At 47.2% G+C, this 27,489-nt stretch overlaps 2 protein-coding genes across 3 annotated transcripts; one reads left to right on the top strand and one right to left on the bottom strand.

The window, feature by feature from the left end:
- Positions 1–403: 403 nt before the first annotated feature.
- On the top strand, positions 404–6,616 carry LOC147231638 (alcohol dehydrogenase 1-like). Of its 2 annotated transcripts, none has more exons than XM_086150546.1 (9): positions 404–539; positions 2,026–2,127; positions 2,544–2,685; positions 2,822–2,909; positions 2,992–3,211; positions 4,600–4,860; positions 4,939–5,071; positions 6,164–6,302; positions 6,371–6,616. In XM_086150546.1, the coding sequence occupies exons 1-9, from the start codon at positions 522–524 to the stop codon at positions 6,402–6,404; spliced, it is 1,137 nt and encodes a 378-aa protein (XP_086006672.1). In that variant the 5' UTR covers positions 404–521; the 3' UTR covers positions 6,405–6,616. The 2 variants fall into 2 exon arrangements, with proteins under 2 accessions (XP_086006672.1, XP_086006674.1); XM_086150548.1 differs by lacking the exon at positions 404–539 and adding an exon at positions 1,560–1,646.
- Positions 6,617–10,390: 3,774 nt separating this feature from the next.
- metap1 (methionyl aminopeptidase 1) lies at positions 10,391–27,460 on the bottom strand. Its single transcript, XM_086150549.1, has 11 exons — positions 27,304–27,460; positions 26,159–26,210; positions 25,839–25,948; positions 23,858–23,918; positions 20,188–20,279; positions 18,626–18,709; positions 18,027–18,165; positions 14,666–14,797; positions 13,479–13,622; positions 13,327–13,392; positions 10,391–12,593 (listed from the first exon to the last, which is right to left on the bottom strand). The coding sequence occupies exons 1-11, from the start codon at positions 27,418–27,420 to the stop codon at positions 12,427–12,429; spliced, it is 1,164 nt and encodes a 387-aa protein (XP_086006675.1). The 5' UTR covers positions 27,421–27,460; the 3' UTR covers positions 10,391–12,426.
- Between the last annotated feature and the right edge of the window lie 29 nt (positions 27,461–27,489).

Below are 27,489 nucleotides of genomic sequence, written 5' to 3' on the forward strand. Positions count from 1 at the left end.
GTGAACAGAAGACAACAGACATGTTGGTAATTACCCATATTTTCACTCCCAGGTCTGTCCTGTGACATCTAGACTTATTGCAGTAAAAGCGTCACATTTGAATGTCATTCATTTGTTTTCTGCGTGACACCGCTTAGATACTGATTCCCTTCAATCATCAACTCAACCATCGGAGTTGGAGTTAACTGCTCCAAAGGTCGTGGAGTCTTGACGCCGTCGAGCTTCACGACTGGAGGGCGTTTGGGAGTGGCGTGAGAGTCGGGTAAAAGACAACACTCCTGCCGTGACTATGAACATGCCAAACAGGCCGCTAGATTAGTCATTCAAATAGACGATAAATTAACAGTGCAATTCAAATCATGCAGATTAAACTTAATAATTTCTTTACTACAGCCGGACCAGTGGACCATTGTCTCCGCCTCCTCGGCCAGGGGACTCTGCCCACCCTCCTACTCCAGCTATAAGTTCTGCTCCGCACCCTTAAACCTTCCACTCCTCCTCAATCATCTCCTCGGTGACAAATGGCCACAGCGGGGAAGGTAAAGTTTGCAACGTCTCAGCGATTGTCTGGTTTGCATGCTTTGCATCACGTGATTGTGTTTATTGGCCTCGCACACTCAGAGGAGCCGGGGTCCCCGTCAGGTGAAGCGGAGTGTCCAGGAACCGGATGTAGTGCTACAATATTTACCAAGAGAGGCTGTATTTGAACACAGATTTGACAAATGGCTAAATGTGATGCAATTGACAGAAAATTGCAAAGAGTACTTTGTCCTTATGGGCAACGGTACATCCCTAATGCTACTCACTAGCATTAATTATTGAATGGCATGTGTACTCAGTGGTACTGCAGTATTCGATTGGTGCAGTGAGTACTTCACAATCCTTCATTTCAATGTGAATTCTTTGTCGTCTGTACTACAAAAGTCACGTGGGTTGTCTGGAAGATCAACGTGAGGATGTGAGTACTCCGCAGTGTTGTATAATTGCCTGGCGTTGTTTGATAAGGGAGCATAAAGTCAACCGTGGCTTGGACAAAGCTCATACATACACACACATGGTGATAGCAGTATTCCCTTCCCCGTAGCCGCAGTGTGTGTTTGCAGGGGAAAAATTGACTCCGACCTCTGATTGTAAATTTTCGGTTGCGCTGTCAAAGTGCAGCTGACACAGCAATGCATCTTCCCTTCGAGTGTCACCAAACGGGAGTTTGTACTCCTCTAGCTGTGCTATGCGAGTGCACCGAAAGGCCCGGCTGAAACCCAGGAAGACTCCTGACCAAAGGTTGGTTGATTATGTACCGTATTTTCTGGACTATAAGCCGCTACTTTTTTTCCTAGGTTTTGAACCATGCGGCGTATACAAAAGTGCTGCTATTCTATGGATTTTTCTTCCTTCGCTAGGGGGCGGAAGTAGAATCCAAAATAAGATAAGACGTATAAATCAATGCAAAGAAGAATAGCAGAAAGAGCAGATAAAAAGCAGATAGAACACGCACGACAAATTACTAACTGGTACTTATTTTCAAATCCTCGCCCCTTCATCATGGAAACCACAAGAAGAAGCTCGTATGATGCAAGTTTTAAGTTGAAGGCCATCGAGCTTGCTATCCAGGAAGGAAACGCAAGCTTAGCGTCAATGAATCTATGGTAAGACGTTGGAGGCGGCAGCAGGAAGAGCTCATGCAATGCCAAAAGTTGAAAAAAGTTTTCAGAGGACATAAAAACAGGTGGCCTGAACTTGAAAATGTCCTGGAGCGCATTTCTTTTCAATGTAGATATCTGCGGCTTATAGCCTGGAGTGGCTTGTATATTTTTTTTTTTACTTTTTTTTTTTTTTTTAACAGAGCAGATGCGGCTTATTTACAGGTGCGCTCTATAGTCCAGAAAATATGGTACTTTGTTTAATAGAAGAACAAGCACCATTATATGTAGCCGGGGGCTCCATTAGGGACTTTCGGGAAGGAGTCAAGGGTACCTCCTCAGCTGCACCCCGAAGGAGGGTTTCACTCCATTCCTCCTCCTCCAGACCATCAAGTGCAAGGCAGCGGTCGCCTGGCAGCCCAAAAAGCCCCTGGTGATCGAGGAGGTTGAGGTGGAGCCACCAGGGACCGACCAGATCCGAGTCAAGGTGAGAGACTACATGTTTTTTTTTCCCTCAGTTCTCCGGGTAAATTAAACTCAAGCATTGACCTGTGAAGATGGATACTATGAGGCAGGGTTAAGTCATTGTTTCGCAGGTCCAAGCTAAGCCGAAGCTAGATACTGAAGTCCTGAGTCCAATACCCATGTGTGAGACTCGAGATCGGCGTAGATTGTGTGCCCTCGTTCTGTCGTCTCCATGTCCTCCTGCCCGACTTCTCCAGGTTCTCCTTCTTCCTCCTACAGTCCAAAAACAGTCTGCAGGCCCATGAAAGGGTCAACGGTCGGGTGTCTCAATATCTGGACTCTTTGACTGACGGCTGACTATTCCAAGTTAATCCACGCCTCTCACCGAGTGAATGAACTCGTCCGAAGTGATGGATTCGTGTTTCGGTGTCGTTACAGATCGTCGCAACCGGCCTCTGCCGTACCGACCTGTTCTATCTCAACGAGAACACCAACCCGGACCACTTCCCGATTATCCTCGGCCACGAGGCTGCCGGAATCGTGGAGAGCGTCGGCCCCGGGGTGACCGAGTTTCAGGAAGGTCGGTATCATCTCGATGTCTTTGTAGAAGATAAGTGAGCTCGGCAGCAGTTTTCATGTGAATCGGTGTCCAGGATGTAGCTCGGAGTTGGCAAGGACGTTCCTTGAGTTGCGTCATGATTGGTGTTTTTCCCCAGGAGACAAGGTGATCCCCCTGTTCAGTGCCCAGTGCCAAGAGTGTTTCCTCTGCAAGAGCCCAAAGACCAACCAGTGTGTCAATGCCGGGTGAGCTCAACGCCCCTTCCCTAAGTCTTAGCCAATAAGATGAGAGCAACACCAACAGGAAGCCGTTTTCGGTCTTGTTCAGCAAAGTGGTCCCCCACTACTCCAAGCTTGCGCCCCCGTCCAAGATCTTCTGCAAGGGGAAGAGGTTGCTGCAGTTCGTGGGGATCAGCACCTTCTCCGAGTACACCGTGGTCCTCAGGGAAGGCCTGGCCAAGATCGATCCGTCCGCGCCGCTGGACAAGGTCTTCGTCATCGGCTGCGCCTTCTCCACCGGATACGGAGCGGCGATCAAAACTGCCAAGGTGTGTGCTTTCGGGGAAAGGATCTCCAGGCGCCATAATCACATCTGAATAAAGAACAAAAGTATTATCCCTCAGGGCCCAATAAACACACAAAGAACTAGACGATTGCCCGGTCTTTCCCGGGTGACCTCGTAAAGATGTAATAATAATTGAACTTCGGCGAAAACCGCCGTATTTTCTCAGGAATAGGGGGGAATTTCGTGGCTTGGTTGTCATGGTGACTGGAAATTAAGAGCGGTCCCCCCTTTCTTGGCTTTCTTTTAATTCAATGCATTTGTGTTATTATACTGCAAGCTAGGCACTTTAGAAATAGATCACAGAGACTCTTCTTCATCTGGAGAGGTCCACCCCCGCCTGGGTTCTGGCTCCGTCGAGCCTCCAGGTGTTGGTTCTCTCCAGGTTCTCCAGGCCCAAAACAGTTAGCGGTTCGAGCCGCATTTAAGACTTTAAATTGTCAACAGTTGGATGTTCAAACAGCTACGGCCCGATGATTGACAGCTGACCGGTCCCGCCCCTCAGCTGGCGTTGGCCGAAGCGCCACCACGAACCCATCTGTCGGACGGCTGCGTGAAGAACGAATGAATGATGAATATCAGGCTCAGTCCACGATGAGGGAAGTTGACTAGTTTGACTGTAAAATATCTGAGTGTGTATTCCAGCAGGCCCGTCATCTGTTCTTCTGAAATATTCAAAGGCCCGCGGGGACCGAGTGTTTGCTGCCGGAGCTGCTTCCAACAACTCGCCCGAAGAACCCCGCCGAGCTTCCTTCGTGGCGTCCTTTAAATAACTGAAGATTTGTTTTTTTTTTCCTGAAAAGCCGCCATGTTCTATATACAGGATTGTCTCAGAAAAATTTGAATGTTGTGATAAAGTTCTTTATCTTCTGTCATGCAATGAAATAAACAAAAATTACTTTTTCATGATATTCTAATATTTTGAGATAGGATTTTTGAGTTTTCTTAAGATGTAAGCCATAAGATGTAAGCCAGAACTGTGCAATATTTCATTTCATAACAGCTACACTACAATTTTTCCTTTTATCATACTATTGTGCACTCCTTACCTCACTTGTTACTAAGACACTTATAGTTTTACCACTTGTTTACTAAGACACTTTATAGTTTCATTTTTCTTTTTATTATTTATTACTGTTATATTTTCTGTAACTCTGGCACAACAATTTCCTTCGGGATTAATAAAGTTGTTCTTATCTTATAATCAGCAATATTAGAATAATAAAAGGCTTGCAATATTTCAGACATTTTTGTTTTTGCAATTGCATTACAGAAGATAAAGAACTTTATCACGATATTCTGATTTTCTGAGACAGTCCTGTATATATTTCTACGGTTTCCAAGTGATAAACCGAAGTTGTTCTTCCCGCCCAGGTGGAGGCGGGCTCCTCGTGCGCCGTGTTCGGCATGGGCGCCGTGGGTTTAGCCGCGGTGGCGGGCTGCAAGGCCGCGGGAGCCAAGCGTATCATTGCCGTGGATAACAACCCGGGGAAATTCAAAAAGGCAGAGGAGTTCGGGGCGACCGACTTCGTGAACCCCAACGATCACCAAAAGCCTGTCGATGAGGTGGTGTGTGAGATGACCAACGGCGGGGTGGACTACTCCCTGGAGTGCGTGGGGAACGTGAAGCTCATGGTAAGGCGGGTTTTTAATCATCCGTGCACGGTTTTAAACAAATAACAACGACCGACTGCGATGTTGATGGTCCTCCAGAACACCGCCTTGTTGTCAACTGCGAAGTTCTGGGGCGTGAGCGTGATCGTGGGCTGGACGGACTTGGAGGAAACTTTTGTCAAACCCGGTGACCTCATCGCAGGACGCACCTGGAAAGGCAGCTTGTTCGGAGGTGACTAAGAGGTCTAGGGACATTTTCACATCTTAGACGTCCGGATCCAGGTCCAAACCAGGGACCATTTCACGATGGCCTGGTGCCTGCTCGGTTCCAATCGGGTTTCGGCCTTGCGAGACCCGGGTGTCCGACCTTCTCACCTGTCTGGGTTGTAATTCGTCTGAAATTAGATTTGAACCCTTATGGTTAGCGGTATTGGTTGGCAATTAGGAGGTCGTTAATTCCAACCTGCTCCCAACTGGGTTCTTTGTGTGTGGAGTATCCAGGTTCTCCATCAGCTCGAAAGTCTCGGAATTAGAGGGCATTTGATTGGACGGCTCTACCTGTGATTGACAGCTAAACCCCGCCTCTCTCAGACCCCCCCCCCCCCCCCCCCCCCCCGTCATCCGCGACCAGCACAGCTAATGCTTCGCTGGCTGAAGTGCAGTTTGTTTTAAAGCGTCCTCCCCTCATGAGCGCGGCGTTAAATTAGCATAACAATTACAGACGGTTTACGACTTCCTCGACCTTCGTCGTTTTGTGATTACCGTCTCCCTTAAATTTATCAAGGGTTACATCATCCTGACGTACGCCATTCGTGAGAAAAGAAATTTGGCCCGGGAAGCAGTTGGCGAGCAACGCGAAGGGGTACGTTGTCACGCGGCGAGGAAGACTGCTTTGTTTCCATTGGCCGCTTGTGCACTTCATGATGGCTCCCGAGTGTATGTCTTTTTTTTTTTTTTTTTTTAATCTATCTCTTATTTTTAGTGTCCAGTGTTTTTGTGTCCTAGATCGATTTAACCACTGCGTTAGTGTAGGTGCGCGGCACAGGTATCTACGAACAGTATGTGATAATCACGTTGCGTTCCTTCATTGTATCTCCAGGGTTTTTATTATTTTTTCCCGGAAATCTTGATTCAGACCTGCACATGGAACGTCTCTGCATCTGCGATCTACACTTCGGTCTCATAACTCAAACTGAAAGGTTGCCAAATAGCGGTGGATTAGAGATGTGAAAATGTCCCTGGTCACCGGAGCTCTTGTGCTCCTCGTGTATCTCTGAAGATAATCCTCCTCCTTCTCGTTGCCTGGCTTCGATTTGCCTCTAAGGCTACAAGGGCAAGAAGGACGTCGGCGAGTTGGTCAAAGCCTACATGGACAAGAAGGTGAAGCTGGACGAGTACATCACTCACACCATGCCGCTGGACCGGATCAACGACGCTATCGCGCTGCTCGAGCAGGGAAAAAGGTACATTTTGATTATTCGCCGGCGAGAAGAAGCTCTGGATGATCTCGCTTTGTTTTTTTGCTCCACAGCATTCGGACTCTCCTGTATTTCCCCTCGCAGTGAGAAGCGCCGCGTCGCCTCCGGCCTCGCCGGATAAATGAACACAGATGAGCAAATATGCTTTGCAGTAATGGTTGATTCTCGTGCCAATCTAACACACACACACGCATGAACTAGGATCCCTGCTAATGTGGCATTTGCATGTCAAGTACAGAAGGGCGGGAGCTCCACATGTTTTTTTAATGGGAAAAATAAATGAGATCCGCGCCATCCAACTTTATGGCGTATTCTGTGGTGTCCGGCTCTGTTCTCCTGCCCCCCGAATGTCCCATTACGTCGTGTTTGCCGTGTCAGACAAATTTGTTTTTGTTCAAATTGACACAGCCGAGCCCAATTATACGTCTGTATGTTTGCTGTCTGTGTTTGCCGAACGCCGCCGCTGAAATAGTCGGTCGCGGAACGTTGTTTTGCTTGATGAATCCGCAGGAAAGGGCAAATGATCGGATTGTTTTGTGGAAAAACACCCACGAGTAGCCAGATAGGACAACAGAGTCTGCAACAAATGACATAAAAATGAGCGAGGAACGAGCAACGGAAAAAGCACCTGACAAGGAAAGTACATCTTCTTTTCCTCCATCAGACCTTCCTCTCCATCTATAGATCTCCTCTCTGCTCTTCCTGTTGCCTGACTCTTCACCATCCCTCTGTCGTACATGTCTAAACCAGGTGTGCCCGATACGTCGATCGCGATTTATGAAATTTGTCACTTGACCGACAGTCGGTTTGTCCAGTCTGACCTTTTCTGACACAAGCGTCACCGCGCATGCGCACATAACAGCACGTTCTAGCAAGCTAGCGAGTTAGCCTCCAATTTATGTCTTCTAAACTTATGGGTATAAAAATGAATGGGGAGCCGGACTTAGTAAAAAGACTAAAACTTCCATACGGAATGGAAAGTGGATTTTTTTTACTATGTTATTTTCAAAGTGCGTTCGCCTCATCTGCCGGTCTGCCATTGTTATACCGAAAAAGGGAAATGCGGTTTCAGACCGTTCATAAAAACTACAGCACCGACTTCCCTCAGAAAAGTGATTTTAGAAGGAGAAAGGTGAAGGAACTAAAATCCCAGCTGTCAGGACAGCAGTCATTTTTCTCACAGCTAACTTCAACTATGCTCCATCAGAATAAGGTATATACCAAAAAAGTACTCTGTTGTAGTGTGCCATAAGGGTTCATGCAGCTATGCAAGATCCACAAACATTCATTGTGTTAGGTATACTCAGTAGATATATCAATAAATATATATTCAGCATTTTTAGTGGAGGTTGAAAAGTAGCTCACAAGGCGAAAAAATGCTAAACCATCTCAGTCTCCGATTTTCTAGATCTCCCTTCGGCCGCTCATCGCGGTCCACGGAGGATCCTCGTCGGCCCGTCCGTCACCGCAGCAAACAACCACAACAGGGAAAATACATGTCTAATTAAATCCGGTGAACTGAGGTGACGGTTCAGAGTGCTGAGCAGGAATTGTGTGTGAAGCACAGGATGCGGCGTACGGGATCATTTTTACGATTCTGGTTAAAGTTTGACGAGGATCCCTGCTTTTTGCAGACGATGCGGTTCCGCTGTTCATCGGTCCGTGAGCGTGAAGCGGCCGGGTTGAGGGTTGAGGATGGGAACCTCCAAATCCGAGACCGCGGCGATTGAGGAGAGGATGGAATCGGAGATGGACAGGCGGATCGGTGCGGCGTCTGCAGCGATGCCGACTCTGCACCGATCTGTCGCGGTGAGGCGAACCGGTCGATCTACGTTCCCATTGTCACGAAAAGAACAAAATCGCGGATACAAGCGGCCGAAATAAGTTTTCTCCGCACGCTGGTCGGACTCTTCCCTTAGAAAACGGGTGAGACGTTCGGTCATCGAAGTTCCTCGAGGCATGTTCCTCCAGGAGGAGACCGCGGGGAAGAACTTGGGAACGCTTCGGGGCGGAGCTGGACCACGTGGCGGATTAGAAGAGGTAAGAGCCCTCCTGGGAGGTTATTAAATGCTGATTAATAGATGCATTAGCGTCCCCGCGGTGTGTGTGTTTGGTGTGGTGTCGGCGTCATCGTGTCCCTTCCAGGCTGGGGCCTAATGAGCAAAAAAAAAAAAAAAAAAACGCACGGATTAACCCCCTTCAAAGAAGAGCGGCCACTTCGGTGCCGTGTATTATTTAGAGCCCGGTCCGATTCTGGATGCAAGAGCTCGGCAACCGTGATCCCTCGCCCGCGTTTGCCCCCGCCGCGCTCAATAAATAATCCCCCCCGCCGCCGCCGCCGCCTCCACACCCGTTCAAGCGGGGTTTTTATTCCGACGGCGCCGTGTCAGGAAACTCTTTGATCAGCATTTACCCCCGAGGAACACATATTCACGGAGCGCCACGAGAGGGAAGAAGCAGATGAACCAAAACAATATTATTCAGAAATATTCTTTGATCTAGACCGAGTGAATAATGAGCTGGTGTGTCTACAAAGGCCGCGGACGTCGGGAGGGCGACTCCGAAGGCCTGCGGAGGCTTGCCCGATCGAATTCGGCCTCGCTTTCGTGAATGAAAAGCGCCTCGTAAAATGTTCCCCCCCACCGCGTGTTCCTGTGGCCGTCGCCCCTCGATATTTACACGAAGGAGGATTGCTCGTATTTTACGTGGATAGTTAGCGGCGCAGTTATTTCTAAACTGAACCTTAACGTAACTTCGAATGTTAACGGCGCAGGAGATGTTTTTTTTTTTTTGTAAAATACTGACTGCCGTTCAGCATTCGAGGTAGGAAGGTATGCACAAGCTGGCGTCTGAGAGGGAAACGACAAAATGGTAGCGAACCGGAACAGTTTATTGAAACACAAATTAAAATTCCTGCAGGATCAGTCCAAAAGAGTCACCCTTTTAACACTGTCAAAACAAAAAAAAAAAACCTAACGCATAGACTTTTATCACAATCTGAACCTCAATATGCTGCTGCCTTTCATATATTTCATTTAGCGCTAACTATTAGCTAGCAGTGCAAGCTAAATTGAACTCTTTCATAGATTGGAGCTGAATAAAATAAATATTATTTAAATTTAATAAAGAGATTGATTAAATAAGGATTTTAAATTTAAATAAATAGATGAAAAAAAAATGATCTGAGAACAATTGTAGACTAAGCAAAGGATTCACTCACCTTTGGATACCTGCTCCTAGCAAACTATCAAGTTAGCTCATATATTCATTATTTTCAAGCATCGTTTTAGATATTAACCTACAATGGACATATTGATTAAAACAGCCAGTAACTAGTCCCGCCATATTTTTATAGTATAATGAGTTGCCTGCCTCTCGGACTGGCACAGAGGCTGAACTACAGTATTTTTAAGTTCAAAACAAAGAGGGATTAATTTGAGATTTTGGTTGACACGGTTTTACTACTAACGTTAAGTTTAAATGTGAATTTGTGTTGCCTTTTTTTTTTTGTTGCTAGCTAGATGTGAAACTGCTAGCCGTAGCTAGCAGCTTCCCATAAAGGTGAGCTTGTCCGTATTGACTGGTGCGTAAAATACGTAATACTTCTTAAAAATTAAAAATGTATACAATAACACGATGGGGACTTTATCTTTGTGAATGTTTAAATTGTGAATAGTGCTACTTTCTCAGTCTGAGTATATGTATATCATTGGCTGTTTTGTGTTTGCGGCTTAGTCATGCGGCTAAACATGCTAAGATGCTAACCTTCTGCATATTCGTAAACTCCCAACAGGTCATTAGAACTGAAGAAACGTCTCGGATGAAGGGGGAAACGTCTTCAAGTGAAGAAATTCAAGTCCAGTTGCCAAGAAAAGAAGATTTTGACAAGAATCCACCATGACCTGGATGACTGAGAACCCCCACAGACACGCTAAACCTTTATCTTTTGAATATTGTTTAGTTAAGCCGCCTTTGAGAAATTGTAATAGTAATTTCTAGTGATTCAAAGAAAAGAGACTTATATTAATAGATACTTAAAACTGGCCAGAGGACAAATTCAGTCGACACAGTGCTACAGAAGGGTCTTTTATTACTGCTTTTTGAAGAAATACAAAGATGGCAGAAAAAAAAAAAAACTAATCAAGTGAGTCCTCTTGGAAATGCAGTAATGATAACAGCTCACAGGAATTCCACATCAAGGTAAGGGTGCCCGTCATTTTATTTCATCCCATACCTTAGAGGGCTCCTCAAAGAAAGGCTAAAAAATGTTTATTTGCACCCCAAGTCACTTCCTGAAACAGGTAATTGCTGCTACTTTTAGCACATTGATAACAGCTATACGTGGAGCTAGCTATGAGACGGGTAGCATAGCTTGGCATTGCAGAGGTCATACAGCTAACCTGGCAAGATGAGTACTTAAAATTGAATATAAAAACGGGACTTCCAACATCTCCAAAACCTCACCGGTGTTTTTGTCAAAATTAATTTACTAGCTGTGCTGATTAAAAGTGAACAGGCCCGAATGCAAAAGCCACCAGGAAGACGCAGACGCCCCGCTCATTTCCGGTAATTGTGTTTTGAGAATATTGATATTCATGGCATCAATTTGTCCTTCACACCCGTACGACTATTCTAAAAGTCACCTCGTCTTTAGCAATGCGGTCTGCAAAATAGCCACAAATGTTGTTTTTCTATTCTTTTTTTTTTTTTTGCACATCAAGATCCATGGTTTAATATATTCTTTCATACGATTGTGGCTGCATGAGTCGGCAATAAGAGGCAAAATGTGTATCAAGTATAATCGAAATTATATAAACAAGTTCAACAACCTTATTGTTTAGTTTAGCCACTATGCTTGCAGAAAAGAAGAGTAAAGTGGCGTCACTATCTGTGTGTGTGTGTGTGTGTGTAGCGTAATTGCAAAGGTAGATCATTGTCAAGTGCGAAGCTGGATTTTTACATCCGTGCCTCGTCCCAGCTCGCAATGCGCACGACGACACGGGCACGCGTTTCACGAGTTGAATTCGGAGACACCAGTCGTTACCCGCGTTACATCAACGGATCACGGGCGGCTTAATCAGCACAACAGGAGTAAAGTCAATTTAAAAGCACACCGTCTGCACCATTTACAGGCACGGCTTCACAGGAATTATGTCCCGGACTGTTTCTTTGTTGAAGTCTCAAAAATGCTGCGAACCCATCCTTTCTTTTTTTTTTTTGAAAGGGAATTAAAAATGAATGCTAATTAGGGAGCTTTGGATCTTTGTCAAGTGTAATATTCAGGCAGCCTTGCTAGCTGTTTGCCCTCATTTCATGTCAAGGCTACCCACGTTCCTGCCTGCAGCTTCTGTGCGTGCAAATTTTAAATCAAGCCAATCCCACTCTCGGTATAAGGGCAAAAAAAAAAAAAAAAAAAAATCTTCTTTACAGAAATGTCAAAAACCACTCGGCGGATGCCTTGCGTTGTCTGAGATCCAATGTTAAGGGTTTTCTCGAGCCGGGTGTTTTTCCCTTGTTCCAGTGTACGTTCTGAGCGCGTCTGGTCGACCACCGCGTGCCGGAAACCGCCTTCGCCTCTTGTTCCCACCTTGTCCGTCAGCTCGTCTGAAATCTCATTTGGCGAGCAGAGACGGTGGGAACGGAAGCAAAGGGGAACCGCCTGACTGATTTCGCCCCTTCACACGCGACCCCATTACCTAGGCGGTAAAAATCTCTCAGTGACAAGATCCCGAGAACAGAGAACAAGCCCGCCGTCAAGCCCGGCAACTAATTAAAACTCTTTTCATAAATACATTTAATACTTCCTTCAGAGAATATAGTGTCCACTAAAAAAAAAAAAAAAAAAAATCCACATTTTATATAAGACACATTCAAGTACTTCCATTTAGTTTGAGGAACCAACATTTAATTGAGAAAAGAACGAGAGCCACAGTGACGCTTAGCTCTAATGGTGGTGCCTCCTGTCTGACGTGTGTCTGTGTGTGTGTGTGTGTGTGTGTGTGTGTTAGAGAAAGAAAAAGAGAGCGAGAGAGAGAGAGAGAGAGCAACATAGAGGTGCTGGGTGTCACTGTGTCTGCAAAGTCCAGTCCTTGGCGCCTCCTGCTCCGGCCTACACTTGGCTCAGGAAGTGGGCGCGACCGTTGTCTTCCAGGCGCCGCGTCAGGATCTCGCAGCCCGTCTCCGTCACCAGCAGTGTGTGTTCGAACTGGGCCGAGCGCTTCCCGTCCCTGGTGACGGCCGTCCAGCCGTCGGGCCACGTCTCGTCTTGCCAGCCACCTGGGCGATTGGACACACACACACACACACCTCTGTTGGCTTACACTATCATTTCACTCCTCAAGGGACTCATATATATGCAGGACATTGTCATTTAAAGCAGCATCACAACATTTACCCCTCAAGGGGCCAGAGCGAGAGATAAAAAAAAAAATATTCAATTTTGCAATCTGTTTTGAAGTGTCCTGTATTTACACAGATGCGTGTTTATTTTCCCCTTCAGGCACGAGGACCGTTTTGGATGAAAAAAAAAAAAAAAGCGTCTCCGGGATCCCTCGGGTCAACCGAACGACCAGCCTGGACAAGAGCCACTTCCCTTGCGGTTGATGTAATTTTCCTTTAACCCCGGTTTAAATCAGCGGCCTAAAAAAGCGGATCTAAAAAAAAATGGAAAAAAAAAAAAATCTGTTTGTTCCTGTAAAAGGCAGCTTTTCTTTATCGCTGCTGCCAAGCGCTCGCTCGCGGGGGAACCGTTGAGTCTCTAGAAAAGAAATTAGGAGACGGACCTGGTCCTTCCAAAAAAAAAAAAAAAAAATTGCCCTAAGATAGAGCTCTTATGAGTGATTCATGTGATAGGAAGAAAAATAAAAATCGGAATTAGACATTTCTGTGTGATTTTTCTAAGGATAAAACTCAACAAAAAAAGCTTGAAAATAATAAGCTAGCATTTGAATCCAGGTGTGGACCGAATGCTCTTGTTCTGAAAGCAAAAGTTCAAATGTTGCGGCCTCACCTTCACATATCATAGGCTCGATGGTGAACACGTGACCGGGCTTCATCACTCCGACCGCTTTGTTTTCTGCGGGAACGAACGGAAGCGGAAACCCATTAGTTCGCGCCGGAGTCGCGGCGGCGGCGTCCCGGCCGGCTCGTCCGCCGACTCACTGGCATAATGTGGCACGTTGGGGGCCGTGTGGAACAGCCTGTGGATGCCGTGGCCGCAGTAGCTGCGCACCACGGAGAAGCCGTTGGCCTGGGCGTGCTTCTGGATGATGTTGCCCAGCTCTCTGTAGCGGATGCCGGGCTTCACTGAAAAGGATAAAAACACAAAAAGCGAGGCGCTTTAGGTCCTTGTCGCGTCCGACTGTTGCTCCGGGGCGAGACGCAACCCCGACTCATCTCCCATCTGTCGCCTCGCAAGTCATGATTCCTAACAGGCGCGATTCCTGGAATCGTCGATAACGTCAAGGTCACGGTGAAAAAAAGAGAAGCTGAATATGCATGGTGGAGTCGTACCGCGAGATATTCCTGAAACCTTGACGCCTGTCTCTTTATTTTTTTTTTTTTCCCTCCCCTCAGGTAAAAAGATCACCCTTCCCTCGGGGCGTTCTGAGACGGCGCTGGTTAAAAAGGCCGGAGGTGAGCTCTGGGGGGGGATCGCCGAGTTCATCGTAAATGACCGTTTCAACGGAAATGCTTCACGGGAAACCTTGTGAGGGTTGTAATTGAGGGAAACCCTACATTTAACCAGAAAATGTGTACAGTGCTTTATGACAGAGGTCCTCGACCCTTTTAACGCCGCGGACCAGTCAACATTTGACAATTTTACCGCAGACCGGGGGAAGGGGGGGGCGGCGGAACACCTAGATTGTTTATATTGCGACTATAATAATAAACCTTTTCCCCTTCGAAAAAAAAAACTTTCCGTCTGACGTCTGTTTTTTTTTTAAATCATTTTTGCTAGCTTGTGGGTTACTTTTTTGGCGCCAAGTGACCGAGGTGTAAGCGGGAGATTCGGGTCTTTTTTTAAATGAAAGATTTTTCAAAATAAAGATTGTTCAGACTGGGATTATAAATCCAACGGAAATAATGGATTATTTCTTGTGCGGCCCGGTAGCGGTCCGCGGCCAGGGGGTTGGGGACCGCTGCTTTATGAGACACTTGAGTCATTTTAGGGCTGAAAAAGAAAACACACCAATCACTCTCATTTCTGTCGTCTCCACTTTTAGCCCAAAACGGAGATGACAAAATTCTAAAATTCAAAGCTCGTATCGAAAATCCAGCTCATATCGAAAATCTGATTTAAAAAAAAAAAAAAAACGTCCTAAAAACTGGCCACCGGACGCTCCTACCTGAGTCGATGGCTTGCATAAGGCATTCGTAGGTGGTCTGAACCAGCTTCTTGGCTCCTTCGTCCACGTCGCCGACATAGAAGGTTTCATTCAGGTCGCCGTGGAAACCGTTGTGGTAGACGGTGATGTCCACTGCGTCGAGAGTGGAGGGGGTGGATTAGGACGACGTGATCGATGACAAGGTTGAACCGACTGTTTACGACTTATTTGCGATTGTATAAACAAAATGTAATTTTCAAAGAGGCCGCGCTTGGAAATGACTTAACAGGTAAACAGAAGCTCGAACCACTTAAGGACAAATGTCGCGACGGGGGGATGTGACGAGCAGAGCCCCACCGGTAGAGGCTAATGAAACAATTTGTCATGTGGGACCACGCGGCGACAGATAAGTTGTTGCCAAGTGCTCCATCAGACGCTCTGAGGGGAGCGTCGGATGGAGGACGCTGCCGGAGCAGAAATATTCATAAGGGCTAAAATTGGACACACTCCCGCTGACACCATTTTTGAGGATGCCGCAACGGCTATTCATCACGGAGCGCCCGCCAAAACTTTTTTAATATGACACTACCCCAGTTCCGAACTCGCCTGGTCTGGAGCGCCACGATAAACGCGGGGGTTTTGAAAAGCGGCGGCCCGGGGAGGGGGGGTGAACGGGATCGCCCGGTAAGTGGATCGAAACCGTCACGGCACTCCGTGCGATATTCAACCATAAGCTACGCGACTTATCCTGCACGCCGGGTTAAAGGGGGGGGGGGGGCCGCCAGTGGTCGCTGGCCAAAAGGCCATTTATATCCTTGGATTAACCTGCTGACTGTTTTTGAATTTGTAGGGGGAACGCCGGGGAACGCGGAGCCTCGTGGAGCTTCTCACTGGAAAGAGTGCAAAGAACTGCACCGCCTGAGAGTGAGTCTTCAAATCTCACCTTGTCGTCGCTCGGTTTGACCGTAAACTGTCAAGTGGAGCCGATCCGACCCGCGCGAAAATCATCACTGACGTGTCGCTCCGGTACGATGCCGAGGAGACATTAAGAGCCGGGGTTTAAAAATAAATGGTAAAATCCGACGGGAAGCCGGCGAAGAGAGGATCGGAAAGTGGAGTGAGATGAGGTCTCGGGAAAAGAGCTCCGAGAACGGCTCGGAGAGAGAGAATATCAAAAGGTAAATGGAAAGTGAAATCTTGGTTGGAAGTTACAAGCGTCCTCTATTTAACATCTTTGCATCGGAAGAAACACGCACACAGGCTGTTTTAAAGGGTTGTAAAAACAACCGGCTCAATTCAGATTGAGGTTATGGTGACGTAAACAACGATGCGGCTAATATATGGACTTTGGGTGGGGGACGCTAACGAGCTTCACGCCGCTAAAACGTTTCTCCTCGTCACATCGGACCGATCAAATGATCGGGAAATTCCGAGTCCGTTCAACTCCGACACCGAAGAAGACGACTTTGACGGTTTTAGTGCGCAGGAGGAAGCCCGAGATAGCGATCTGCTAGCCGGTGCGGCTTATATTGAGAGTCCGGAAATTACGGTAAATATTTAGGGGGCTTCCGTTGAGCGGACGGCTGAATTTGGAGGTCGTCCGGAGTTTGTTTTCAAAGTGAAGAATTGGCTTCAAACGCTACAATCGGGAATCAAATGAGACCGGGTGGATTCTTTATCGGTCCCAAATCACCGGCACCTCAAACGGCTAAAAAAATAGGGCCTCAAAACGCCACCTTACCGCCTACAGAAGCCGATCGAGGGGTTTACGAAGCGTCAAGAAGCTGTTCTACGCAAACTTTTTCTTTCGCAGTTCGGATGAAAAGAGGCGGCGTGGAACCAATTAACCGAAAGGAAAGTGAATATTAGCGAGAGGCGAGTTGGATAAATGAGACGTTCCGATCGCGGCGAGAGCCAACGGAATTAAAAGCGGCTTACGAAACACAATCTCGTGCGGTTGATGTGAAAGAGGGACAATTTAAGGTTTAATTTTCTGCATTTGAGAGATGGCGGGCACCTTAACCGGAATGTAATGAGTTTAAAATGGCGCGTCGGGAGGCGGGGGATTTTTATTCTGGAAGGATATGTACTCTGACATCACTAACTGTATCCACAAAACATTTATGGGTCGGTTTCGCATTAGGAGGCTCCTGCGCATTTGACAAATTTTAATGGTGGGGGAGCTTTTAAAAGGCAGTGATGTGATGATTCCGGGGAAAATGAGCCGCGTGAGCAGACGGGCGGCATCGGTCTTCCAGACGGGGCGGAGGGCGAGGGGCGTTAAAAGCCGGCACCTTAATTCCCTTGTTACCGAGATGGAGTTCATTATTTCTATACGGCTCGCAAAATTTCCCGACACCCGGAGATGCTGATAGAGAGAAAAGGGCGCGCGTCGCTGGGATTATTAGCCGCCGCGCTGCACCGCGGAGCTCCTTCTGAGGGCGGCGGTTGAAACCGCCAAAGATCTGGGATCTCGCAAGACGCCGAAATCTCAAGGCCCGTCTGAGGTCGGGGACTTGTGAAAAAACAGGATTGCCGCGTGGTGTCATTCGGGACGGTGACAGATCTGCCGCGATGAAAGGGGGAAGCTAGCGTTAGCCGCATTAGCAACAGGTGGAAGAGAAGGATAATAGGAGGAGGAGGGAGTCCATAATGAACACGGGGGGCTGAAGATGGAGCGACGGAGCGCAGGCGGGAACTGCTCGAACTTAACTTGATAGAGTAGCACAGATTTCAGACGATTCAGCGGGAGCTGTCTCGTGTGACGGAGAAAGCCGCTAGCTGCTGAATGGAACGCGGCGGTGACCCCGGAGACGCCTTCTCATCACGAGCAAAGGGGTTCGATGGAGTCTTTAATTCAGGGGTGAAATTTAAAGGTTTCCTAAGAGCGCCAGCGAGACTGGAAGAGCCAACGAGCTGAGGACTGACTTGGCTCGGCCAGCAGCGGTCGAGGAAGTCCGAGGGGCTACAGGCGGCCGGCGATGATCCCGGAGTTCAGCAGGTTAGCCTGGTTAGCTAGGCTAACCAGGGAGCATCTTGGGGCTCGGTGTTTCGCCCAAGGACGCTCGGGAGGAGCCGGGGATCAAACCGCCGACTTTACGATTGGACTTGGCAACAGTCGCCCAGTCCAGTTAGCAAAGATCCGATTGAATCCCATCGAGCTGCCAATCACAGCCGGTTTTCCCCTCAAGGGCGGCGCGTCACTGTGAAGACTAGCCAACAGCTACTGAGCAGGTTGGAAAAAGACACTAAAAGTTTGATTGGTCGCTCTGTCGTGCCCTTTGAATCCTATTGGTTGTTACATCGCGCGGCCCTTGACCCCTTCTATGTCCGTCCTACGGTGCCCATGTTGATCTGCGGAAGTCGTCCGTCGTGAGCTCACCGTTGAGGATGTCTCCTTCCTGGAGTGGTCTTCGGTCCGGGATGCCGTGGCAGATGACTTCGTTGACGGACGTGCAGCAGGATTTGGGGAAGTTGTAGTAGTTAAGAGGTGAGGGGTAGCAGTTCCTCTCCGTGCAAGCCTGAGCGGAAAAGGAAATATTTCGGCGGCGATGATTAAGACGGCGGCGGCGCAACACGTGTCGCGCGAGGAGGGCCTTCTTGTGTGGATTTAATGAGGAGATCTCGATGTGACGAGGTGGCGTTTTCCACGCCAAAACACACACACAAACACACACACGCCGGGTCGATTGACTGACAGTGGAGTTTTCTCTCTGGTGGATTCACGGCGAGCATCTCTGTATGTGTGTGTGTTGATGTTTATCATTCAACTTGAGAGACATTAATAATTTATCAGTAGTGTCTACTAATAAATACCTAGGAGATAAACAACGCCGAAAGAGAATTACTTTGGAGGGAGCGCATGCAACTGATTTCACGGGCATATTCTATTTGAAGTAAAACCTGGTACTTCTACATAGAAGAAACGTTAAAAAAAAAAACAAAAACAAAAAAAACGAAGCCTCCAGAGCGAGTACTTACCAGATGAACCGCGTGGTCGATTTCCTCTGTCGTTACGCCGGGTTTGACCATCACGGCTGCAATGTCCAGGACTTCTCGTGCTAACTGCAGGTTCGGAAAATAAGAAAAAAAAAAGACTAATATAAAAAGAGGAAAAGCTCAACATTTACAGATAAACAGATTATACGCTTAAAATGTACAACTTCTTTGTTGTCTTTGTTTGATCCGGCCTGACGTCAATGAACTGTTTTTTTTTTTTTTTGTTTGTTTGTTTTAAAGTAATTTAACAGCCAAGAGATATCTGAAATAATGTATGTGAACGTGACTGCGTTTCGAACAGTCGACCCCTTATTGTGCTTTAACCGCAGTTATAATATTGCGCGTTTTGCCCGAGGCGAGTTATCACTAATGGGGAGTCCCAACGTTAGCATTCCAGGAGCTTCGTTCTTCTTCTTAGCGGCTCAACATCGATGGGACAGGGCCTGAATCTTCAAATCTTAAAAAAAAAGTACGTGTAATATTTTAAAAAAGTGCTATTAGCCGGTACGCACGTTACACTCCGGGGATTTTGAAAAGGAAAGCTCATTTTCCGTTCTCAAAGCGAGATATTATGCATACAAACAAAAGTGATTCAGCGCGAGGAAGTGCTTTTTAAAAAAAGTCAAAACATTTTTGGAAGTGAGGGGGGAAAAAGGAAAAAAAGCATAAATCACCTTAAAATTATCCTTTAAAAAGATTCCACCTGCTTAGATGTCTTGCATATTGCGTGTGTGTGTGTGTGTAGGCATAGGAAATCAATAAAACTCAACATAGAATTGACCGTAGCATTTAAGTAGGTGTATAGTGTTATCTTATTGAGTCCAGCAGTGGCAACTGCTGGAATTACAATAACGGATGGATTGATTTAGGTCCTCTCTCCTTAATTCATGCATGTTATTTAACAGCCTAAATCTCAATTAGCAGCGGAATTGATTTATGCTAATTGCCATTGCTAACGTGACCTCATCGCGTCGAACCGAGCTGCGCGCTCAATGCACGCTGTTTTCTGTCGAGGCCCCAGAGCATCGCGCTTAAGATAATGCCGTTCTTCGAAGACGACCGTTAACCGTTTTCGGCTCGTCGCGTCTTCGGATCGTTTCGGTCCCGCCGTCTTTTGCTTTCATCTCCGTCTCGCTCGTGTTTCGCTTCCAACTTCACTTTCGACTTAGCGTTCGGCCGGTCGGCAGGGGTTGAGCGACGGGGAGCAGAGCGGGTGAGGCCCGCCGCTCCAGATCCTGAGCTAATCTTTTACAACTGAGCTTCTCCGCTTCCTTCGGGGATCGTTTCAGGTCGAGGACCCGACCGCGCGTTGAGCCGGGCGCCGTAGAAACCAACAACCCGAGGGGGGGGCGTGCGCGACGGACTTACTGCAGGTAAGAATGCGATTATCGCCCCCCCTCCATAAACCCCGAACAAATCCGGATCTCGAGAAGGCTGATCTAATTCGCGGCGCTTTGACGGAAAGCTCTTTATGGACGTATCGATCCCGATGAACCGGCTGCAACGGGAAACCGCGCCGGTAAAATGTAAAAACGTCAGGTTACCTTGCACACCACCTTCATGCCTTCGATGTCGTCGGGGGAGAGAATCTTGATCTGCGACGTCCCCTTCAGAAACTGCTCCGACTCAGACATCCCTGCGGTGACAGGTGTCTGGAATTATTCGCGATCAAAACGGCGAACGTAGCATCGCGTCGGCGTATTCGTTTCGGGGGAAGTATCGACGACGGCGGCGGCGCGCCTGCCGCACGCGTTCGCGAGATCGATTTCGTTTTCCCAAAGTGACCGTCTGCGATAAGGAGGACGAGAGTCTCGGTACGATTTTGTGCTCAAAAAAAAAAGGAGGGGGAAGGGGGTGACGGATTGATTTTACATCGGGTTCGCTCCTCGTCTCCACCTGTTGCGCCGCCTGAAAGCGGAACGGACGCGCCGGGAGCGAGAGCGCGACGGCGGCTGAAGCCGTTGTTCATTGAGCCGGAGTCTATAAGCAGCATAAGCCATGCGTACAGCGTAAGCTGGGCTCCGCACGTCCACTACTTCCCCATAACAGTTTGGCTGTTATCACCGAGCCGTTCTTGCCATTAAATAATTAAGTCTACCTCGACGGGTTTCTTTTCTCCTCGTTCCGGCGCTTCGCCGCTTGGAATCATTGATGCGCTGCGTTTACACACCCAAAGGGCGTTTTCATGCCGACGGACAGCGAAGGTTTTGTCTGCGCTCGGCGAAAATCTGATTTTTAAGAGGCCGGTTGCACGGTTGCGATCTGCGGGCTCGCGGATGTTTTTGGTCCGATTCACAGGGAAAGGTTTGAAAATGTAAAATTTAAAATAGAGAGGTTTAAATCCTCCTTTATGATCGTGGAAATAAAATCTGTATTAATCAGACGCTTCTCTTATGTATGCCAAGAACACCCCGGTCACGCGTTCTTGACCTGCATGCTCTCACTGCATCCCGAGTGTGTTTCAAGACACACACATACACACACACACACACCCGTGACTAGACCATTCAGTAAAATATTTCTACCAGAACGGAGAAAGCATGCAGTGAAGCAGGAGATACTTTGGACTCGCACATTTCGTTCTGATTGATAAATATTTAAATACCGAGGTGTGTCTTGCGAGGGATCGGCGGAGGAATTTCGATTATTTTAATGCGATCTGAAAAATCCACCTTGGGTAGAAGCCGCGCTGTTATTGAAGCGTATTTTTGGACGCTTAAATATGCATGGAGGGGAGATGTAAAAACCCATTCATTCATATCCGGCCTGTGAAATTTAAAAGATCAACATTAAGACGCTTCTTTGAGGATTCTTCTCACGCCAAACTCGGGAGCCTCCCTACTTTGAATTGTTTAGCACGTCGCTATTTTATAAACCCTTGCTCTTTTTCCCCTTTTTTTCCGCTGTAGGTTAGCACGAATCAGTTCTACGTCCCAGAACGGCTAAGGAAGCTGGCAGCCTCTGGCGGCGCTAGTCTACGGCTTCGGCTCCGGACCGAAGGACGACACACACACACCGGTGACTCAGAGGAGCCGAGGAGGCCTGTATCGTAGACGTCGGTGCCGGCGGCGGCGGCGCTCCGTCGCCTCGCACTCAATCACGCGTCTCGTAAATTCCGTCGACGGAGCGTCTTTATCGTTAACTGCCGGGCGTTTGAACGCGGCACCCCTTTATGATTTGACCGTGAGGCGCGCGAGTCATCGGCGATCCGCCGTTGTATAATTTATCGAGTCAACAGGACGGTTGCCGGATGAACATGAACAGTTGCCTGGCAACAGACGGTAGACGGGTTCTTCTTCTTTTTTTTTTTTTTTTTGACCGAAGTCGAACACGGCCCTCCTTCTGACCCCCGAGTGTCAACAGTGTGACTTCGGTAATCAATTACATTTACTTACGCTTTGAAAGAGCAGCTCAAAAAGGAAAAAAAGGGGTCGGGGGGGGAGAAACAGATAAGATAAAAATCCAAGAGCGTGCACGACGATGATATCATCACAGCGTGAAGCTACACATGGCGGTTTTGCAACAGTTTGCGTTCGTATTTTTAGAAACGGGAGCCAGGAGTTTGACTTCCGTGCAGTATTTAGAAATAACAGCCTGTATGTAACATTAGTCCCCCAGTCCCTGAAAAGACATCACATGAGAATGAAAGGACACTGTAACCATGGCTACCTGAGTAGATCTATGCTGCCAGATAATGGGGATGTAGAGGTTGCCATGGCTGCGCGCTCACCGACTTGCCCAAGGAAAAATATACAAAAGCAGCAGGTTACAATACCGGGTTACTGATAATTAACACAAAGGCAGAAATGAAATCCACAGCATGAAGCGCTGCTTTGTCAGGCGAAGAAATAATCCTTTGACACGGAAAGGACGGAAACGCACACAACTGTTGGTGTAGCGGAGTACCGCCGAGGACTTATTTGATTTAAAAAGGTTCATAAAAATCAAGAGAGTCGGCCCGCCAAGGCCCCGACTGGGGTTGTATTAAAAAAGTATTACATTTTACTTGCCGTTTCTATCGACACGCTTGAAATTAAACAAATGTGCGCTGGGATTTTATATTCCTCAAAAGCAGAAAAAAAAGGGTCTTGTTGAATTTGTATAAGCAAATACTTGTTTTCATACATTTTCCAACAGCGGATTGGATCTGGACCGCGATCCACAGACCGGAGACAAAATTACCCACATTGCGACGGGAGGATTTTAACCATATGGTTAAAGCATTAGCGGTAAGATTATTGCCAGATATACGCAAACACACGCACATATGTGTGCCCGCGGATACAAAATGAGGTGTGTGTTATTGTATCAGCCTGCGGATCTTATTTTCTTTTCGCAGAGCCCATCATGTTCGGACAAAAAGGGATCTACCGAATGAATGGGTGATTCTGTAAAACTGCTGCGTGTCCTGGTTTTTCCAACCGTTTCTTTTTTTTTTCCCGGCAGGTTAACGGCGGTATTTTTATCAATGAAATCGAAGGCGGGGCGGTTTAGCTCTCACACGCATTCTGTCTGACAGGATGAGCGCGAGGGGAGAATTTGGACTCGTCGGAGGTTTCGCTGAAGTTTGGCCTGTCAGACTGCAGCGTGAGAATGTTTTATTTGGGGTTTTGCTGATTTAAACCGGGAAGGGCCGGCCGGCCGGGCAATGACAAGCCAAGGGTGGGTATTTATAAAAAACCCTCTGTCTGCACCAGACGCCTCGTGGGGCTCGAGTTCGAGCCCGAGAGTCGGGACTCTGCTCCCCTAAATTGAATGAAAATAAGGAGATTTGACTGGAAAATTAAATTAACCAAATCCCAGATTAAGGGGCCACTGAAAGCATTAAGAAGCCATCCTCCGGGAAACTTTTAACGTCCATAATCTCTTTCGTGACAATCTGCCCAGCAGCTGCTCAGGTATTTCGCTCCGGGATAGACAAAAACTGCTCGCGGTGCCGAGACGGTGAAAGCCATCATGCGTGTCTGCTTTTTGTTTTTTTCCCCTCCAAAAATAGACCTGCAGGGATAACAGTAAATGACAACAAACTAATTGGGAAAAAAAAAAAAAAAAGCCTCTGAGCACAATGTCAGGGGGATTTTTTTTTTTTTTTTTTTTTTTTTTTTAAAAATGAGGTCACATAGGTGATTTTTAAACGAAAGAACGGTCACAGCAGGGCAATGACAACCAGTCTGATTGACTGGATATATTCCCTGCAGAAACACACGCGCTCACCTCTGGGATGATCGGCGTAGTCGGGTCTTTGGATGTCTCCTGGAACTGGCCTCATGGGAGTCTGCGTCCAGAGGAGGCCAACAGGTTAGGGCAAAAAAAAAAAGCCAAGGGAAGCTTCTTGTCGGATATTTACATTTTCAATGACCGCGTCTGTACTGTCTGTGTGTAAAAGCTGGAAACCCATCACTTCTATTCGGCGTGGATTCAGTTGTAAACCTGCCAGTGAGGTTGTTGCGGGCTAATTCGAGCAGCTAGGATGTGCAGTCACGGTTCACCTACAAGCTAGCGCTGATGCCGAGGTCAAATCATCAGAGCGTGCTAGCATGCAGATGCCAGATTTTATTATATATACACATATATATGTATATGCACGCACAGTTGCGGAGCGGTTAGCGCATCCGCCTGACTGGTTGGCGCCCCACACTGGGTGGAGTGTGCGCGATCTCCCGGATCCTCTGCTTTAAGTTGCCAAAAAGTGTGAATGAGAGGGTTTCCATATGTGACCCCGTGATCAATTAGTTGGGGTGAAACCCGCCTCTCGCTCAATGACAGCTTGGATAGGCTCCAGCAGCCGCGCAATCCACGCTGCAGGCTGAGCGATATAGATATTGAATGAATTAATGAATATATTAAAGTATGCAGAGTTTCTTTCGGGGGTCTCCGCACAGGCTATTGATCATTTTGGTGACAGAATACAGAACCGATTGAACGGCACTGAAGAAACAGTACAATCTGCTTTATTTCTGCCACAGATTCCCCCCCCCTGATGTGAAGACCAGCCCCCGCCCCGGATCGAGCTGCGCTACGCTCTGCGCCTTTCTCGCCTGCATCCTGTCACTTTAAATGCGCCGGGGAAGAAGATGAAGTCCATGTCGCATGTTGAGGGTGAGGGAAAGACAGACCGGACGCAGGAAAGCGGACTTCCTGCTGCAGCTGCACTGTATCCACCGTATCTTAGCATCACTCAAAAAGAGAGGGACGTACTTTCTTTCTCGAACCCGAAATTTGTGTGTGGAGGGTAAATCCACGTCAATGTGCAGGAGCTCATCCGTTACTCTTGTGTGAACTATAACTGTGAATGTTTTATGAAAAATGAGATAAAGAATTCTAATAAACTGCATTAGCAGTCATAAGGCAAGCTTTCCCCGTTTAACATTTGCAGCGGTGCCTCGCTTCTGATAAACTCTTGTGGCGTGCAGACCCTTTTCGACTGAATATGTACAAGCGTGATTTGACTTTCTGGCCGTCGCAATAGTTTTCCAGCCAAGAGCTGTCTGCAGTTGACGGCCGGGACTCTTTGCGGCCACTTTATGCTGGAATTATGATGCTGCATTAGTGGCACCGCTTCAATTCGGTGACTTGGTTTGTTAGAGGTTTATGATTTGGGAAAACGGCTTAAACCGAGGCCAGCTGCTGTCGCTCTGTACAGTCAGGCATGCAGGTGGGAAAGGAGTGTTAGTGATTAAATGTCATGTAAAGGTTATTTAATATACGCCAGCTAGAAGGGATTTTGTGTTGTTTGTCAACTTGCATTTCTTTTTTTTTTTTATATAATGAGATGATTTAATGTCAGGGAGGACACACCCCAGATGAATCTAACGGGGTTTTTACACAAAAGTTGTATCATTCAGTCAGCTCCAGCCCCTATCCTGTTCTTATTTTATATCGCTCACATTATTTTCATGGTCCAACATGAAGTTAGTTCATCCTTGATCATCCTGAACGAACCCCAGGCTCAAATATTTATTGAGCATGTGTGTGTTAAGCAGTAATATCAGCTGGGTCTATTCCCAATGTTGGCTTTAGCATCTGAACACTTGTTAAGGACATTACATATGTCAATATAACTTGTGAATCTGAGAGCCAGGCGAACAAGCAGACGCAAAGCCCTCGACTTCACTTAAAATTCACACGTTTGTTTCCATAAAAATGCCTGTTTTAAAAGGGGAGATTTTTGCCCGATAGCATCGGAAGCACCTACCAGGGGATAGTGAGGGTGAAGTTTTCCCGTGTAGCGGTAACCTGGCCATGGGTCTGTGTTGATGTCGTTCCCCACGCAGTTTTTAGATTCATTCTGGTTCTTGTCCTCCTCTAAAGAAGCAGAGACTTATTAAATAAATAAAGCTGGCACCAAAGTGTCAAGGTATCATCCTCTGCTCGCCGCCCTAGAAAAGGCTCCTGTTTCTGTCGCTCTCTCCTGTATTATTAACATTAAACACGACAGCTTCTAAAAACCATGATGAGGTAATTACCTGCAGAGTAAACATTGGAAAAGGACTGAATAGCGCCTTTGAAACTTACTCGCTTTCTTGTGCAGCAACTTGTGAGAAGCCCAGCTCCCTTTGAAACATTCCTGCAAAAAGAAACACAGGCGTCGAACTTAATGCTGCCCAAATACAGTAATGGCCACGTGCATAATCGCTGACTTTTTTTGGGGAGAGGGGGAGCACATAATGAGCTATAATAATGAATCCACAGGTCATGTTTCTAACCTGCACCGTGTGCAAAGCATTTCTGAAGGTAGAGATTTCATTTTAGTCTGAAAATCTCATTTGTAACTGCTCAATGAAGTTATGTTCCACATGGTAAACTTCACTGTAGCTGTCCGAGGTATGGCCACCAGGGGATCTTCTGTCTCTTTCTCTCTCTCTCTCACACACACACACACACACACACACACACACACACACACACACACACACACACACACACACACCATGATCACGTCACACTGTTGTGTGACATTTTTAAATCTGGGCGAAGAACGTGAGTCAGGTTGCACGTCCAAAAACTACAACCGTAGCAAAGTGCCACACATTGTTACAGTGTAAGAACACTGTTATCTGCCACTGACCATGCAAATAAAGCAAGCTATTAACATCTTTATATACATGGATAGGGTGTCTTGCTTGTAAAACAAGATTTTCATTTAAGGTTTTACGTTTTTCAGCTGAATGGATAAGTAAATGATATCATCTGCAATTCTCACTTATGTCAAACAATCGAAGTCTTATAATTAAAAACTGTCCACGGTATAAGTTAATATACCTCAATAACAGTGTTATTTACATCAAGCGGAGCCTGCCTGTGGTAAAAGTTAACCGAGAACAGCTTTCTTGCACAGAACTCTGTATCTTGCATTAACAGCTAAGTAGCCATGAGTTAGCAAGCTAAGGCTAAAGCATTGGCAGCAGGCCTGACTGTCAAAGAGTGGAGGGTCTGTAAAAAAACCCAGGAGTGCAGTAACAGCCCTCTCTCGTCTCTGTGTCGGGACATGTCATGAAAGCATTCGGTAACTTTTTGCAAACGGGTTATCAACTGTTTACCAAGCCCTTTGCACATGTCTGCCTAGCATGACAGTTAGCATCCGCGTGATAAGACAGGGGCCCTCGGTGCGCCGCTGCGGCGGGACAGTTCAAATAGATCGGCCAGAAAAACAGCAGTACCTGCGAGCAGAAGTAGGAGCCTTGAATGCCGAGCTTGATACATGTGGGACACTGGAGTTTGGCGTCCTTGCTGCAACCCTCGGTCTCACACTCCCTTCTTGCCTCGGTGCTCGCCATGCCTTAGCGTGCAAGCCGGGGGTGGAGTCGCCGCGAAGCGGCCAGCCAACGGCGGCTCACCGCGCATGT

Source organism: Fistularia commersonii, chromosome 8 (assembly GCF_037954325.1).
Source record: "Fistularia commersonii isolate RoL2024-O1a breed Wild chromosome 8, RoL_Fcom_v1.0, whole genome shotgun sequence".
In the NCBI taxonomy this organism is placed as follows: domain Eukaryota; kingdom Metazoa; phylum Chordata; class Actinopteri; order Syngnathiformes; family Fistulariidae; genus Fistularia; species Fistularia commersonii.

What these genes read in the sequence shown, in the direction of transcription:
- LOC147231638 (XM_086150546.1), top strand. An exon ending in AACCAGTGTGTCAATGCCGG is followed by an intron (nt 2,910 to 2,991) that starts GTGAGCTCAACG and finishes GGTCTTGTTCAG; the next exon opens with CAAAGTGGTCCCCCACTACT. An exon ending in TGGGGAACGTGAAGCTCATG is followed by an intron (nt 4,861 to 4,938) that starts GTAAGGCGGGTT and finishes ATGGTCCTCCAG; the next exon opens with AACACCGCCTTGTTGTCAAC.
- metap1 (XM_086150549.1), bottom strand. Translation starts at nt 27,420, where the DNA reads ATGGCGAGCACCGAGGCAAGAAGGGAGTGTGAGACCGAGGGTTGCAGC. An exon ending in GTTGCTGCACAAGAAAGCGA is followed by an intron (nt 25,949 to 26,158) that starts GTAAGTTTCAAA and finishes CTGCTTCTTTAG; the next exon opens with AGGAGGACAAGAACCAGAAT. An exon ending in TTCACCCTCACTATCCCCTG is followed by an intron (nt 23,919 to 25,838) that starts GTAGGTGCTTCC and finishes CTCTGGACGCAG; the next exon opens with ACTCCCATGAGGCCAGTTCC.